General features: G+C 43.4%; 4 protein-coding genes across 7 annotated transcripts in view; 2 read left to right on the forward strand and 2 right to left on the reverse strand.

Moving 5' to 3' along the window:
- Hnrnp-k (Heterogeneous nuclear ribonucleoprotein K) overlaps positions 1-3,100 on the reverse strand; it is a 45,526-nt gene extending 42,426 nt beyond the window's left edge. For 2 of the 3 annotated variants that reach the window (XM_076382452.1, XM_076382447.1), the window contains exon 1: positions 2,921-3,099. The gene's annotated coding sequence lies outside the window, so the exon portion shown is untranslated. Of the gene's footprint in view, positions 1-2,920 lie in introns of all 3 variants that reach the window. The other variant, XM_076382451.1, reaches the window with a different exon arrangement.
- A 268-nt stretch (positions 3,101-3,368) lies between these two features.
- LOC143181558 (uncharacterized) lies at positions 3,369-3,797 on the forward strand. The gene has a single exon (XM_076382053.1). The coding sequence runs from the start codon at positions 3,387-3,389 to the stop codon at positions 3,795-3,797; it is 411 nt and encodes a 136-aa protein (XP_076238168.1). The 5' UTR covers positions 3,369-3,386.
- Positions 3,729-6,305, reverse strand: LOC143181557 (uncharacterized). Of its 2 annotated transcripts, none has more exons than XM_076382050.1 (3): positions 5,910-6,305; positions 4,468-4,671; positions 3,729-4,388 (listed from the first exon to the last, which is right to left on the reverse strand). In XM_076382050.1, exons 1-3 carry the CDS (start codon positions 6,002-6,004, stop codon positions 4,124-4,126), a joined length of 564 nt encoding a protein of 187 aa, XP_076238165.1. In that variant the 5' UTR covers positions 6,005-6,305; the 3' UTR covers positions 3,729-4,123. The 2 variants fall into 2 exon arrangements, with proteins under 2 accessions (XP_076238165.1, XP_076238166.1); XM_076382051.1 differs by lacking the exon at positions 5,910-6,305 and adding an exon at positions 4,779-4,833.
- Positions 6,306-12,264: 5,959 nt separating this feature from the next.
- On the forward strand, positions 12,265-14,599 carry LOC143181457 (uncharacterized). Its single transcript, XM_076381841.1, has 5 exons — positions 12,265-12,273; positions 12,668-12,944; positions 13,697-13,855; positions 14,067-14,312; positions 14,472-14,599. Exons 1-5 carry the CDS (start codon positions 12,265-12,267, stop codon positions 14,597-14,599), a joined length of 819 nt encoding a protein of 272 aa, XP_076237956.1.
- The last annotated feature ends 43 nt before the right edge of the window (positions 14,600-14,642 follow it).

Raw genomic sequence — 14,642 nt, forward strand, 5'->3', positions numbered from 1 at the left:
ACCTCCTCCTAAGTAAAGTGAAACTCGCGTTAAAAACTACAGCCTGCAATCGTCACGATTCTAAAACTGTACGCCAAAACGGGAAATATGGACGTACATAGCTAGCTACCTTCCCAATAAGCCACTCAAACTGTTGCCTACTTTTTCAACGGTGCAATTCGACATTTTTTAAATACTGATGCAATTTTTTGCGGCTCGCAAGAGAACGGAGAACATAGTAAAAAGGAAAATGGAGCAATTCCAGAAATACAACTTATGAAAATCAAATAATCGTATATGAAATCATTAAAACGAGTTTTCATTTAATGCCTATGCATATCTACCCTTTCCTGGAAAATAAAAATAGGAAAACAGGTTGCGTAACAAGTAGCTGGATGCATTGCAAGTTTGGATGCAGCAAAAACTGGAAACGATTGAGGGCAAATTAACCTGCATTTTATGCAAATGAAATGCTCAAGTGGAATAGCTAATTCTCAAAATCACGCATACAGTTATTTCGAAATTATTTCCTACAGTCTAATTTCGTATATTTTATTTTTCGCAAACGTGTTCTCGTTACTGACCTCGGTCAGCGAGGAATGACATTACATCATCCAGTCGGTTACAGATGTAATTACAGTCCCACGTATTTTGTCCATCATGACTCAAGTTCCACGATGCACAATGTTTCATACAATGCATTCCATCTTAATTTCTCAATGGTACGTCTAAAAAAAGCAATGACCATGTATGATACGTGCATGCATTTGCAAATTTGAATCGGAAAAGTCAAGTGCAGCTAACAAGCATTATTTTCCGTAAGAATGCGTGAGAAAACACAGGCCAACTGTCCCTTTCCTCGAAAGAAGAGACGCCCACCTAACCACAGGAAGAATTAGATCGCGCCACGGTTAAGTAAGCGCGCATTAAAAAATAATACAGCTCCGAAAATAATGAAAGAGGGGTCGGTCGCAGAGACATCTTTCCCCTTTTCCATTGTTTTCCGCGCGGGGACACGGTGGTGCGTGTCGCAGCCATAGTCGCAGCACGCGTGCTCGCGTGACAATGGCCGTGCGTGTCACTCACGCGTCCCCACCACTTTCCTCCTCAACCCTCCCGCAGGTTTTCTCTCTCGATAGCGCGTGTGCCACGCGGGTAATGTTTGCAGTCACAAGTTGGAAAGTTTTGTGATGGCAACCCCAAGCGACCAGTTACCGAGGTAACGCTTTGTTGTACCGTTCGGTTAGGAAACGGACCGAAGGAGCCAGGGAACAGCCAGGAGAAAGAGGAGGAGGAAAGAATTCACCCCTCCCCACCAACTACACCTTCCACCCCTGTTTTTCCCCTGACCATCGGACGACCCCTACCTGAACTCGCGCTAACCCGGCTTGACCTAGCCCAAACTACCCTCCCCCTTTCCTCGAACCTGAATATCGCACAGCGTCGGGCGGTGGCGACAGCGACAACCATTGCACTTCCCTTCCAACTATTTGTCCTTTCTTGTTTACGGCAATCTTCGATCGTACGGGACTTTAAATTGCAGTTGGGGAAAACATTGGGGGGAAATGGTTGAAAAGGACACCTACCCTTATTTCGACCAAATATATCTTAAGTCAATGTCCAGTGTGGAAAATATTCAAATAAAAGAAATAAAGATAAGATTCATATGCTATTCCGTCGCGTAAAATGGTAGCTCAAGGTCCTTATCTAGATCGATAAAAGCGAGAAATTTATGAACGATTTGCAAAATGGACGAGCTTTACTTTCGAGTATAAAGAGAACTAATTTCAAACTTCCGATGTACGCTTGTTTATCGAATTGTATTAAGTCGATATCGCATTCGCTAACGCATGAAAAACGTTAATCCATGACCTTAGCGAATGACACTGCTTTCCATTCACAGAGGGAGCTTATTCCGTCGCAAAGACTGGTTAAAAGCAACTCAAATTGCGTAACGTCGTTTCATGGAATAAATCGATCGTTTCAAAGATTCTTCGAACTGTTATCATATCATAAACATATCCCTGAGACGCTGTTTCGTCACCTGACGATGATGCAAAATATCTGGTCAAGCAGCCTAAGGTAAATCGTGATGCAAGTGAACACGTGATACGTAGCTACCGTGTCACTCGTTCATTGTGTCATATTTCTTACTGAATATTTCTTATACGTTAATATTCAGCATCGAGTCTGATAAGAAAAAATAATCGAACAATTTTCCAAGTAATCTCGAATTTCAATTACGAAAAAAAGCAATCAAACTACCGCTGATGATTTCCAAGTATTATATGTATGTATATTAAGTTAAATAATGAAGCATCTGTGTCATTGGTTACGCGTTACGCGGAATGGTAGATATACGCGGCGGCGCAAAGTAGCCAACGCGAAACCTACACGAATCAAAGCTTTAACAAGCAAGATAACGCTAACGAAAACATCGGTACTTTCCATTCCCTGAACTGGAGATCAGCTACATAACAATGAATACGAACCAAAGATATATCGAATAAAACTGGTAAACGAGTATTGCACGTACGCGATATTTGTACAGGCATGTTACGCCTCGTAGCATGGCCGAAAATTATCGACTTGTCTGCTCGAACCGCCTAAAAATTCACGACGTAATATCGCTACTGGAAAAACGATGCGTTCGTAGCGTGTTTTATGCTTGTAACTCTGGTTCATTCGTCGCACTTTCAGGCGATTCTCGGGCGAACATCATTAAAGACCGAAGGAAAAACGAATTGAAATTGGCACGCGGCTTGACCACGCGCACCGAAGAAAGCTGACCCGACGCGCGAGGGTCAGAAACTAACCCTCAAAACTGTGTACGTCGTTCCAGCGGAAGCTCACGCGTCGCCGGCATAAACGCGAGAGAAATTTCGAACGTATTCGTGGTACTGTGCTATCAGATTAGAATATAATATGAATTTGGACTTACTCGATGCGTAGAAAGACTCCAGAATTCAGTAAACCGGATCAATTCTCACTCACAAACACGAAACTTAACAGCGATCACGATACAATGGCGAACAGCGGGTGCGTAGCAAAAACTGAGCTAACACTCTTGCCATCTATCGAGCGTCTTCGCAAGTTATCAGGAGGGAGAGCATTCCATTGGTGTATTCTGACCAATAGCGAGGCGGCTTCCGTTTACGCGGGAATTGTTGGACGCGGTGGCAGCCATGTTGTTTCTTCGTTCAAATTAAACTAGAATGGGATTCGATAGAAAGAAAAAGGTTAAGAAAGAACGTAAAATGAATTAGTTATAAATGAATATTCTACTATTTTAATTTCTTTAGAGAAAAATCTATTTAAATTGTATAGGAAAAAATAGAAAATTCAGGTTTCGAATAGAATCAAAGTAGAAAGAAATGGAAGTCTCGAAAACGTACGATTTGCGGGAAATGGACGAAGAACTTGAAAATGTTAGGTCAGAATTATTTCAACTTCGTAAAAAATGTGAATGTACAGAAATGGAAATATATGATGTGAATAAGTTAAGGGATAAAGGAGTATTTGTAGAAAAAACTGTAGAAAGGAAATATGAGACTATCGTTGAAGAACTGAAAGGAATCCATTGCAATTATACAAAATGCATTCGCAAAGTGAATTCGCAGAAAGGGATTGATTATGAAAAAATTCATTCTTTAACTTTACAACGAGATAGCTTGAGGAAAGAATTGACGGAATTGAAAATGGTTATGGACGAAAATAATAACAAACTAACAGAGATAAAGAAAATCATCTCAGCCCAAGAAGTACGTGTGTATTTTCTTCTTAAATATGATATATGTACCTTTAATAGGCACAACTAAATTTTTACATCTCCTTTAGAAGAAGAATATAGTTTTAGTGCGGAAATTAAAAAGAATGATGGAAAGAACGAATTCAGCACAATACTTAAAAAAAAGAATTAATGCAATTCTATGCGATCCTAGAATCACCAAAAGGAACCCTCCCAATTAAAATATTTCATAAAATGTAGTATTATTAAATAATACTTATTTACATCGTAAAGAGTTCAAGCTGTTACAAAATATCACATATCCTTTAATAAAGATTCGAGTTAAATATAAAAATCAGTCTTAATTCGTACCATTCTATCCTTTACGCATTCTTCATTTCCAAAATAGGTGATTACTTATTGATCTAATAACTTCAGACACTCTTCTAAATGCTCTAATCGCTTTTCTAATAACTGTACAGCAAGTGGTGACTTATTTAAGGACTGCATCATATCATTATACAAGGCAGACATTTTTGATCTTTGATTTGTCAGTTTCTCTATTAAAATTACATTCTCTTCTTCCATTTCCTGCACTCTCTTTGATAATTTTTCAGTTTCCTCCTCAATCTTGTGGGCATCCAAAGATCGTAAATGCAAAGGTACATTTCCAGGTGGCCTCCTGAAATAAGATAGAAAATATATAAAATGGGAAATTATTTTTGTATCAATTACTGAGTAAAAACCGTGAATCAACTTGCCAAACTTCCTCGTATACGGAGGAGTTTGCGTCCGATAGTTTTGAAACTTTTTCCAAGGCTTCCTGAATACTACCTTCACGCAAAATATCTTCCCAATCCTCGTTCATACCATCGTAAAGTTCCTTCACCATAGCATTATGCAACTTCTGTGCAACATTCGGCTTCGATTCCAAAATCGTAAGGATATCGAGGAACTTGTCTTGGCTAAAAGAAAAATTAGCCATGATAATCGGAATTCTTTCATACAATAGTAATAACAAAAGGTGGATAATTTTTATTAATATAATAGCGTTTACAAGTTGATTTAGTACCCTATAAAATAGGTCCAAGATCTTAGAGGCAAAAGCCGCATCTTCGGTTCCTCAGTCGTCGTCTCATGCACACTCAATCAGGCCGGGACTGGTGCAATTTGATATCGATGCTACATATTTGCATTAGTCCAGACCTGATCGAATTTGCCTCGTTGAAATGCTCTTCAGGTACGTCCCGATTCAGGCAAAATTTCCTGCGGATATCGGGCACGCGTTTCTACCGCGATTACATAACGTTCACTTCCGTTTCTAAGAGCTCGCCGTGAAACGAGTTATTACAGCATACGCAGACAATATCGTTGAAAAAGAAATTGTAAAGGTGACGAGACGCGTGAGAAGCAGAAAGATGAACTGGTCGGGCGGAAAGATGACGCGAGTTCGTTAGTCAGCAGGTAAATTATAGCAACGCGTGAGAATAACGGCGAGAAGCACGCGCGATCTCTGCGACACGCACTGAACGAATGATGAAGCCAGCCGAACTGTGCTAACCACGGCAGGGGCCCTTTGTTTCCTCGAACGCTTCGTGGAATTCCTCGAAGGTCAACTGGTGTATTGGGTTTCAAAGAGAGGCGGCAGTTTCTCAGAAGCGGAAACAACAGCCACCGATTTCGAAGATCGACCGCGTCCTACTCTCGACTACGGTCGAATAACAGACAATTGTCGGGCCACGTGAACATCGACAAATTAACATGCGAGTCACAGAGGCCATTGACATCGAATAACGTTCGTTTGGGTCATTGGTGACATGGGCCCTCTCCCCTTCGCGCTACTTTGTCAATAAAGGAAGCATTACCAATAAACATGCTTCTTGATAACCGAATCGCAACAACCGTTCGAATTCGCTGTACTCGGGCTATGCCTTCAAACAATGCGTCGAAAATTCAAATTTGTAAACTAATTTGCAGCGCATGCGTTTCTAAATGACTAAAAAAACCGCGAATGTTGAAGTAAAGCATAACAATCCTCATAACCTCTACCCACGAATTCTTTACGTAAAGTATTTCACATGAAGCATCTTGACATTCTCTGGTTAATAGTCAAAAACCATGAATTTCGAGTTGCCAACAAATTTAGACTTAATAGAGAGCGATTAGTAGAATGATACAAAGTTCATTTAGCAATGCTGCTTACCTCACTGATTCTGCGATGCGTTTAAAACTATTTGAAACAGCGAGCCGAAATAGGAGGATGTTGTTCGGTTGTACATGCGTTTGTTCCTCTTCCATAGCTGACTACAGTATGTGTGATTACTGAATCCTCGAGTTCTATAACCGAATATATCAACGAAAGCTGGTCATAACGGTTCCTGCATTCTGTACAGCTCAAACTTCCACCACAGACAAGAAACAAGCAGACATAACACCTCATGGACTTTCGTGTCCCAATTTCAACTACTTTACCGATCTAGAAATTTCAGACTGATATCAGCGACCTCTGATCGCGAATGACAGACAATCATAGAACTATTTACTACGAAAAAAACCTAATAAACACGAAAAATGTGACATTCCGAAGCTCGTTCTTCGTTTCTTCTATAAAAAAGTAAAGAAAAACCGGGATGTAATCCCAACGTTTGAACGGTTACGAAGAAACTGTTGTGAAACGCAATTTACATGCTAACTACGCAGTAATAAGGATGTAGCTATGCGCATGCGCTAGATATTACGTGACTAGGAGTCTGCGCAGAAGCAACTATATAATTCAAATATATCACGATCCTATAATAAATAGCATTTTTTCAATAAAAGACGCATTTAATTCAAATGTATATTGAAAGATACATATGCCTTTATGATATACTAACCTAAAATACGTTTTATATTTCTGAAAGAAACAAAATATTAAAGAAAATAATAAAAAACCTTACTTTCTCAATGAGCTCCGCGCTTCCGTGTCATTTAAAGAACGATAACACGGAGAAAAAAAATCATAAATCACTCATTAAGGTCTCATTCGAAAGGGGAGGAATCCAACTTCAATATCCCATCGAAAAATACTGCCAAAAAAAATCCTCGAGTGCCTGAGAGTCGTCTAAAGTTGGAGAACATTTACGAAGAAACAGCCATCTCTTTCTCGGCGGGTCGTGGAATAGACAATTTTTTTCGACCAAATTCAACGCAGAGATATTAAAGTAGAGACTTTACCCTTTCCAATGAGACTAGGTTGGCTTCGCTGCGATTTTTTTTTACTTAGATACAGCAGCTCAAAGATTGACTACTTTTTCAAGGTCTGGAGCTCTGCCTGGTTCTGAGGCTGTGTGCTCACTTTTCATTTAAACCTCGATATCTCGGCGAAAAAAAATCGCAGAGCACTCGCCGTGATCTCATTCGACAGGGGAGGGTTCCGTCTTGAATATCCTGTCGAAAAAGGTCGCGGAAAGAATTCATTGAGTGCCTGGCAGTCGTCCAAAGTAGACAAACATTCCCTGAGAAACAGCCCTCTCTTTATCGGCGGGTCATGGAGTGGAGAATTTTTTTCGATCAAGTTTAACTCAGGGGTGTTAAAAAAGAGGCTTTACTCTTTCGAATGAGACCAGGCTGACTCAGCTGCGATTTTTTTTGACAGAGATACAGCAGCCCAAAGATTGACTTATTTTTCGGGCTCTGGAGCGCTGCCTGGTCCAGAGGCTACAGGCTCACTTTTCACTGAGACCTCGTTATTTCGGCGAAAAAAAATCGCAGAGCACTCGCCGTGGTCTCATTCGACAGGGGAGGGTTCCAGCTTCAACATTCCACTAAAAAAGATTGCAGAAAAAATTCATTGAACGCCTGGCAGTCGTCCAAATTTAAGAAACATTCGGGGAGAAACAGCCCTCTCTTTCTGAGCGGGTCGTAGAGTGGAGAATTTTTTTCGACCAAGTTCAACCTAGGGATGTTAAATTAGAGGCTTTACCCTTTAGAATGAGACCAGGCTGATATCGCTGCGATTTTTTTTGACAAAGATACACCAGCTCAAAGATTGACTACTATTTCTGGGTCTGGATCACTGCGTGATTCAGCGGCTTCAGGCTCACTTTTCATTCAGACCCCGATATCTCAGCGAAAAGAAATCGCAGAGCACTCGCCGTGGTCTCATTCGACAGGGGAGGGGCCCAGCTTCACTATCCTATCGAAAAATACTGCCAACAAAATTCATCTAGTGCCTGAGAGTCGTCTAAAGTTGGAAAACATTCCTGAAGAAACAGCCTTCTCTTTCTTGGCGGGTTCTGGAGTGGACAATTTTTTTCAGTCAAATTCAACGCAAAGGTATTAAAGTAGAGGCTTTAACCTTTCCAATGAGACCAGGCTGAACTCGCTGCGATTTTTTTTGCCGGAGATACAGCAGCTCAAAGATTGACTACTTTTTTGGACTCTGGAGCTCTGCCTGGTTCCGAGGCTGCGTGCTCACTTTTCATTTAAATCTCGATATCTCGGCGAAAAAAAATCGCAGACGACTCGCCGAGGTCTCATTCGACAGAGAAAGATTTCTGCATCAATGTCCCACTGAAAAATATTGTGAAAAAAATTCATCAAGTACCTGGGAGTTGTCCAAAGTTGGAAAACATTCGGCGAAAAATCAGTCTGTATTTCTCTGCGTGTCGGAGAGTCAAAAATTTTTTTCGGTCAAGTTCAACTTAGGCATGTTAAAGTAGTGGCTTTACCCTTTAAAATGAGTCCAAGCTCACCTCACTGCGATTTTTTTTACGAAGATACAGGAGCTTAAAATTCGACAATTTTTCGACCCAAAATTAATGATCCTTTAATCTTGTTGAGATGTGTATAGATGTCTTTCAGAGAAATAGATGATGTGACGAATTATGCAATACCTATTTAAAAGATTCTTCTTTAATTATGCCAGAGCATTGCACATGTCTTCTAGTTACACGCTTTTCTTCGCGAAGATTCTAAAAATTCTATCTTTTGAGGAGAAACGGGTGAACTCCTGACAATGGTGTCTACACTACTAGTTTAGAAATTGGATCATCCGCCTCTATACTGCGAAGTCCATAGATTCATTACAGCACCCCTACCCTCGACAAAGATGGCTGTTACACAGTTGAACCGCTCTATGCCTGCAGCTCCAAAGGTCATCCTTAACGGTGGAGAAAAGACGTTCGCTGTTACTTTGAACGTAACTTGCGTCGAGTTGAACCGATGCGATGGGCCTCCGTTCTGTTATGCAATCGGTCTGAACTATATTTTCTTTCTCCGACAGAGTTCAGGTGGGAGAAGTGGCTTATGGAGCTACCGCCACCCATTCACTCGCTGTCTCTTCCTCTCGCGAGACGATTTTCTTAAATCCAGAAACGGTATGGTGTGCGCCACTGTCGATCGTGTTGATCGCAATCGCAGGAATCGGGAAAATCGCGAATAGAAATACCTCGATACAATTTCAAACTCCAATAGGGCAACCAACAATGTGGCAGACCGATTAGTCTCAGCAAGAATTTCTAACTAAAGATAATTTCGCTAACGTCTCTTTGTTCTCTTCGCCCTTTGCCAACCTCATCTGTTTCGATTACGTTGTTTTATATCGTGCTAGCCCGAGGGTTACACAGAACAACGTTTCAATTTTGCACGTTACTATAAAATAAGGCGATTATCCTCGTGATGGCGTGCGGTTGGTATCCGGGATGAAAGTACCAGCACGTATTTAGAAATTCCGACACACGAGCATCCTCGTTGCGTCAGGTCGCATGGAATTGCAAGAAGATGGCTTCGGCAAACGCATTCTCGTCCAGTTGCTTGTTCTCCCTGTTATCGTCCCCAGCGTCCACGCTCGCCTCGTTGCGTCAGGGCGCACAACACCGCCGAGACCGCAAATTTTTTTCCCTGCCTCGACCTCCGGTGTGTTTCTTTCAACATAGCAGGATCATCCGCATGCAGCGAGGTTCTAACAAAGAAAGCAACGCCGAAGTTGCCTGGAGGGAGGCATTATGCGTGCAGCCTCCTTCTTGAAGATCATTATTCAATAACGATGTGTGAGTCACTTCCGCGATTCGTTGTTTATGTTCTATTCGCCTGGAATTTGTACCAAGGAGAAAGTTGATTAGAATTGTCCTCTGATTACTCTGATTACGGGAATATGTTGAAGCAGCAAAATCATTTCTCTTTACACGTACACGTAACTTGACGTCTACATAACAGCAATTAACCAGGCAATCAAACGTACGCAAGACTGTTTCTCAATCCATTACAATTCAACCTTTTCTCGATGAATGTATAAGAGCTCTTCATATGACCAATATTGCGACCTGAAATATGAACATCAACGGTTAACTACGTCGTATTTCTCCACTCAAATTATTACCCATTTAGTGTGCAGATAGGTTGTAGCGGGATAGCAAAAGAGAACTGAAAAATCTGCACTACTCCCTCGCGTAATGGAGTTCGCACGAATAAGAGCGCAACTTAATTCCAGAAAATATCGCGACTCCTTATTCGGCCTTTACCGCGAAGATCAGGTGTCTCCACTTGGAAGGACTCACTAACGGATGCATGAGTCGCTTATTATCCATCTAGGATCTCTCTTGTTGCGCGCGATCCTTTTTTGGCGACAGCGCCCATCGGCGAACAGTCCCACAAGCTTCAGATCCGTGGCAGAATGCTTGCTCGAAGGAAATATATCTCCAATGAACCTCACCTCTGGCATAACACGAGCAGTAAGATAGATGAATGCGCGGATAGCACACTCCAAAGGGCTGGGTCTTCTCAAAGCGTATCGGGACGTTCGGTGACTCGATCCGTTTAGAAAGCAGCGCGGTACTCCTAAGCAGGGTACATTGCCTCGAACGGTCATGGTATCCTATTATCGAAGCTCCGGCTCACGATCGCTCCGTTTTTTAACCGAGCCGCACCCCTGCATCAACCAATTCGAATGGCTTCAACCACACCGATCCTATCGATCAAACCATGCCGCTTTCTGGATTCTGTCCGACGTTTCACTCGATTCCTCTGCTGTGCCGACTGCTCACCGGAAACCTCTGACGACGTACAGGCAAAATTGATTACCGCCGATGGTTAGATAAGCGTATCGATGCCCTAAGTGTCAGGTGTTCCAAATGGGTTGCCGGAATTGAATACAGTGGCTTGTTAAATGAGATGCAGATTCGGTCGTCGAGCCCTTGCATCTATGTAGAACACAAAATTATAATCCTTTTTAATATTTACAGATATTTTAAAAAATATGTTGCATTCAGAGAAAAATGGTTCGCTGCTTTTCTCTGAACATGGTTCTATCTAAGCTACTACGATATTCGTACTATAGTCTGTTACGTTATAGAATTTTCGAGGCATTTGAGATCATAAATCGGTCTCAGAAATTGAAGGGTTTACATAACGGTAAAGAGCATTCTAAGATCACTCGATGGGGGAGTGAGATGTATTACCTCATCTGTTCGGAAACTTTCTTTCACAGATGCTTATTATGAACCTTATAGAAAGAAAGTACGATCTATTACATAAAACGCATCGTTCACCCTTAGAGCTCATCGTATAGTAAGTCGTCGAGGCAGTAAATTTCGGGAAAAAACTTTTATGTCTTGTTTGCTCTTCTAAGCGAGAAATACGAAGAGAAGAGGGATATTGGGAAGCGATCACAGTGGAGGCGCCTGGCTCGAAGCGTGAGTGCGGTGACCCGAAGGGGATCGTTAAGCGGCGAGTTACGTGCCGATCGGTAACGCTGAAGACGATTTGGAGCGGCCTCTCATCTATGTGCGTACACTCACGCACACCTACGTACGTTACGTACAAATCAACTTACGATCGACGCGCAACGCACCTAGTTGCGCAACGATGCCTGCTCTCCATAAGCCATCCCCTCCGTGGAGGTGATGATGATGACGACCCTTGATGTCGGACGCGAAACAGCCGATATAATTACAAAGAGGATCGTCTTAAATCGCGGCACGTTCGCAATTCAAATACATATATCATAGAGTCGCGCCGCCGCTCATCCCTGCAGATCACAGCGTCGTCTTTTTTCTCTCACGGATAGCTAGTCTTTTCCAACTGAAGCGTAACCTGTCTTTGTCCAACGGCGACCGACGTTGTCCCTTCGCCCGCCGATACACGCTGAGCTCTCGGTTCACTTTCATGTCGACCCGATTACCCGACCTTCAGGTCCGACCAGAGATGCCCGTCGATTTGTATCACCCAAGTTACGCAATCACCCTTCTTCATCCTACGTCTGCTGCCTCTCATGAGAGAACTCATCTTCAGCCGCCATCTCTCTCGACATCCTCCTGCTTCTCCCCGTGTGAGACTCTTCCCCGCCGTTCGCGAACTTCACCGAGGGACGCGGCATCGGGTGTTCACCAGACCCGATGAGACTCTTCTTTCGTTGGTGGGTGGGAGGAAGATGATCCACGGATCGGTATATAAGCACGGTTGCTTCGACCTGAATCTGCACAGACCAATTATTGCCATCGTTTGGCGATAGAACGTCCCACTGTGCGACCGGTATCAGGACACTTGATTTTAGACGGATCGAATAATTTACCAGCGAGATGAAATCGGTATGATTCGTTTTCGATCATAGTATGTTCGTTTTCCCGCGGCTGCCCGACGTCCGTTCTTCTCTATCGAACCCGAGTTCGCGGGACGCGAGGCCAGCAGCATCCAGACAGGATGCTCGAAATTCCGCGAAGCTTGCGAAACATTCGACTTTCTGCTTTCCGCGTTTCTGTTTCCAATATCTTACGTGTTCTGCGGGAAGAAAAAGCTCTTTATCAATTATATATTTCTATCCTTTTCGATTGAGAATAGTGACATAACGTAAAGTGCGCTTGGCAAGCTCCGAATCTCAGTGACAACGCAAGACTGAATCTCTAGGAATATAATTCATTTTGTCGACTCGATGTACGAGCGAGAATCTATAAACTAAAAGGCTGAAATACGTCATTTTAACAGCTCGCTGTGGCACTATTGGTCTTGGTCGGCACGTGTTACACAGCTCGACTGGACAACACATACCTTCCTCCAGGAAATGCGGGTAGCGCAGGTGGAGCAGGCTTGATCCAAGCCCCGAACAGGGGAGGTCCAGGAGGATCCAGGGGTCCTGGAGGATTTGGAGGACCTGGAGGATCTGGAGGACCTGGAGGACCTGGAGGACCTGGAGGTCACGGAGGATTCGGTGGACCTGGAGGTTCTGGAGGTCATGGAGGTTTTGGAGGACCTGGAGGATCCGGTAGGCCCAGTGGACCCGGAGGACACGGTGGACCTGGAGGCCCTGGAGCTCCTGGAGGATTCGGGGGACCAAGTGGATACGGAGGTGGCGGTGGAGGACCCAGTGGTAGCGGTGGAGGTGGTGGTGGACCTGGATTTGACGGCCGTAAGTAATTATCATATTTAAATGATCCTATCGAAAGTGTAACGATGTTTTCTGGAAAAGGAAAGCGTAGATAGTGTTGAATAATATAGCCTGAAAATGTATTTAATGAAGAAAGAAATGTATGCAACATTACCACGCTTCGAGAGGAACAGAAGCAGTTGTTGCTCGGGTTACATCAAGTATGTAATACATGTCGCGTAATTAGAGACTCGACGAGGACGAATGAAAAGTGAAAACTTCTAATGTGAAATGCCTAATCACTGTATCCCCCGAGGCGCTTGTTTAATGAAGACGCAACCAAAGACTGCAATTGCGTTTCCGTAGCATTCGGAGTCGGTGAGAATGTACGTGGTTACGAAAATGAAAACATCGAAACGTCTCGTGTCGTTTTCTTTGTACACTATTGCGGCGAACCAAGTAATTAGACTCTATTCAATTACGGATTAATCTTGAGCACGTGAATTTCTCTTCGCGTGACGCAACGCTGGATTGCACAGATACACGATCGATAAAAAGTTGATTATTCGTAAGCTATAAACGCTATCTGTGATAACACGCTATTATTTATTACAAAGAAGGACGAAACTGAGAAGGAATTTGACTTTCAGTTGGTGGCGGCGGTGGTGGACCAAGAGGAGGACCCGGAGGAGGTGGTCAGCAAATACCCATCGTCTCGTTCGATAACCAGAACGGCGGCGATGGAAACTATCAATTCAGCTACGAAACAGGAAACGGTATCAGCGCGCAAGAAACGGGTCATCTGCAAGGTGAGATCAGGGCCATTCTCGTTTCCCAACTGCGGTATCCTGTGCTCCTTCTCTTCGCGGTCCGTCGCTGCCACTTCTCGGCGTTATGAATTCCTATCCGTCATCGCATTCGACCTCGAATCTTCCTGCTTTGCAATAGAATCAGTGAACGTTAGAAGATGGGCTCGAGTGCCTGTTGCATCAAACATTCGCGCGTTCTTTTACATTGCAGGTAACGCAGAAGCAGTAAGTGGATCATACTCTTACACGGGACCGGATGGAGTACAATACAGTATTACCTACACTGCGGATGAGGAAGGCTTCCATCCCCAGGGTGCCCATCTTCCAACTCCGCCTCCGATCCCACCAGAAATCCAACGAGGCGTCGAATTAGCTCTTGCTGCAGAAGCTAGGGGAGAAAATCAGGATACCTCTGGAGGAGGAGGTGGTGGTGGTGGTGGTGGTGGAGGTGGCAGCGGTGCTGGATCTGGATATCCTTCAGGGGGTGGCTACGGTGCGAGCTATTCATATATTTTTCAAATTTTCTTCTAATTTTCTAAAAAATACGTCAAGTAAATAGCAAGCTCAAGCTAGAGAGAGGTAGCGAGTAGTGTGAAATTGTGTTTTTTGTAACCAGGACAGGGTAGCGGTGGCGGTGGAGGTGGCAGTGGCGGTGGCGGCGGCGGCAGAGGCGGAGGCAGCGGTGGTGGTTCTTATCAAGGACCAAATTCATACCAAACAAGTTCAGGCGGATACCATTACTAGACGACGTTGTAAAAGTCATTGCGTGTTACACGATCAATTTTGT

This window comes from Calliopsis andreniformis, chromosome 7 (assembly GCF_051401765.1).
Source record: "Calliopsis andreniformis isolate RMS-2024a chromosome 7, iyCalAndr_principal, whole genome shotgun sequence".
Classification (NCBI taxonomy): domain Eukaryota; kingdom Metazoa; phylum Arthropoda; class Insecta; order Hymenoptera; family Andrenidae; genus Calliopsis; species Calliopsis andreniformis.